Raw genomic sequence first — 1,907 nt, 5'->3', positions numbered from 1 at the left:
TCAATGTTGATCCTATACCATTAGTACAGGTAACATCAGTAATTGAGTAATAGATCAACTATCACACCTTCTTTGTAATCAAATAAAGTCCTCAGTTCTTGTTCCTTTCCATCAGCTAGTTTAATCTCCTCTGCAAGACACTCATTATTCATTACCTATAATCAGTACATAATATTAAACAAGGTCTCATACAGTTACGGTATCTTATACTTTGTATCTGATCCTTTTATCATAGACAGTGTAGTGGCCAATGGTTAGTCTAATTAAACTGAATTCCTTCATCAAGACAGTTAGGTTGTGTTGTGCTTCCAAGAGAAGAGCAGCTAGTAAATGATGTGGAGCATAACAGATGATAATGATGGAGTTCCCACGATGAATGCTTCGTATGATAATCCTCTTGTTTAATTCTTTAAATGCTTCCTCTAAGAGATTACGTATGTCATCAAGTGAGTGCTCCTCTGGTTGCCATCCCAAAGTAAACTGAATTGTTTCAGAATGGTTGAAATACTCAGGTTGATTCAGACTAAGGAAATCCTTCAATGATCCACAAACTGTCTTCACTTCTTTCTCATATTCTGATATCAGTGGTTTTGCTTCAGTGATTTGAAACTTCTTTACAATTGTTTTTATTATTGAAATATCATTGATGCAGCATTTCTGTACCACAACATTCATAATGTCTTCAATACTATCAGCATTAGACAGCTCAGCACTTAGTTCTGGGAAGGATTTTAGTAGAAATGACTTTACTTCGGTAACTGTTGCTTTTGATTGAGATATCAATGGAACCAGCTCATCACAAAGAATTATAAAACTTCCTCTGACTTCATTAAAAATAGGCTTATGTGCTGCATTGAAAAAGAACTCACCACCAGCTATAAGAAATTACTAAAATCAATTAGTGGTCATCATGGTACATGCTACTTATATTACAATCTAATGGTAAATTAATGTTACCTATTGATACTGGAGCAATAGATGAGCTCGATTGCCTTCTATTAGTAGAGCAAATGATACAATATAATAATGATAATGATAATAAGATGAAAAATAAACATAAATATACTAGAGTAGAAAAGCAATAAAAATAATTAATAACAAAAGATAAAAATAAAAAAATAATAGAAATAAGAAAAACCAGTGGTCGGGTTTTACAAATATGAATGCCACCTATGATAATAATTATATTCAATAATAATCATTATCAATTAATGTACTAATAACCATTACCTGATGGTACAGTATTAGTAGTAATTTTGCGGATGTGTCTAGCAGCTGTGCATTGATTCATTCTCTCAAGTGCACTAGCTAATGATTCCCAAGTACGATTATTAGCTGAAGTCAACCACAAGTTTAAACACTCCCTCAAGCAACGTGATGGATTATTCACATAAGTATCTTCAATATTCTTCAATTGAGGATAAGGTAGGTTTAACTCCTCTCCAAGATCAAACCAGTTAGCATTAATAAAGTGACTTTTCTTCAAAACATCTCTTACTAACTTCATATGACTGATGTCTAAAAATGAATAAAAATTTCATATGATGTGCTATTAAACAGCGACAAAAAGTGAGGGGAGTATAATTTCTCTCTTTCTCTTTAAATAGAGTGAGTTTTACCTAAAAGAAACACTCTCCTAGTAGCTGTAATATCCATTTTTGTAGCCATACTGTTGCAGTTGGCTAAACCGAGCTACGCCCTTTTGCATGGGTGTTAACTTCGGATGACGTTGTGGGCGTGGTACCGGTTGGACCTGGATCACGTGACCTTTAAAACAAGCGCCAACTGCGGCGAACTGCCGCCAAGACACAAAATCCTGGCAAAATGGAAGAATCAGCAATGGAAGTTGTTCCAATGGACGAGAGCCAAGGGCGTAGCTAGCATAAGGCTAGGGTAGGCTATAGCCT

General features: G+C 34.9%; 1 protein-coding gene across 1 annotated transcript; it reads right to left on the bottom strand.

Moving 5' to 3' along the window:
* Window positions 1–8: 8 nt before the first annotated feature.
* LOC109590594 (uncharacterized) lies at window positions 9–1,686 on the bottom strand. Its single transcript, XM_020006491.1, has 5 exons — window positions 1,620–1,686; window positions 1,231–1,518; window positions 958–1,170; window positions 211–875; window positions 9–155 (listed from the first exon to the last, which is right to left on the bottom strand). The coding sequence occupies exons 1-5, from the start codon at window positions 1,666–1,668 to the stop codon at window positions 36–38; spliced, it is 1,335 nt and encodes a 444-aa protein (XP_019862050.1). The 5' UTR covers window positions 1,669–1,686; the 3' UTR covers window positions 9–35.
* Window positions 1,687–1,907: the final 221 nt, after the last annotated feature.

Source organism: Amphimedon queenslandica, unplaced genomic scaffold, assembly GCF_000090795.2.
Source record: "Amphimedon queenslandica unplaced genomic scaffold, v1.1 AMPQUscaffold_9807, whole genome shotgun sequence".
NCBI classification, from domain to species: Eukaryota; Metazoa; Porifera; class Demospongiae; order Haplosclerida; family Niphatidae; genus Amphimedon; species Amphimedon queenslandica.
The sequence above is the reverse complement of the archived record's forward strand: the minus strand, read 5'-3'. Positions and strand labels throughout refer to the sequence as shown.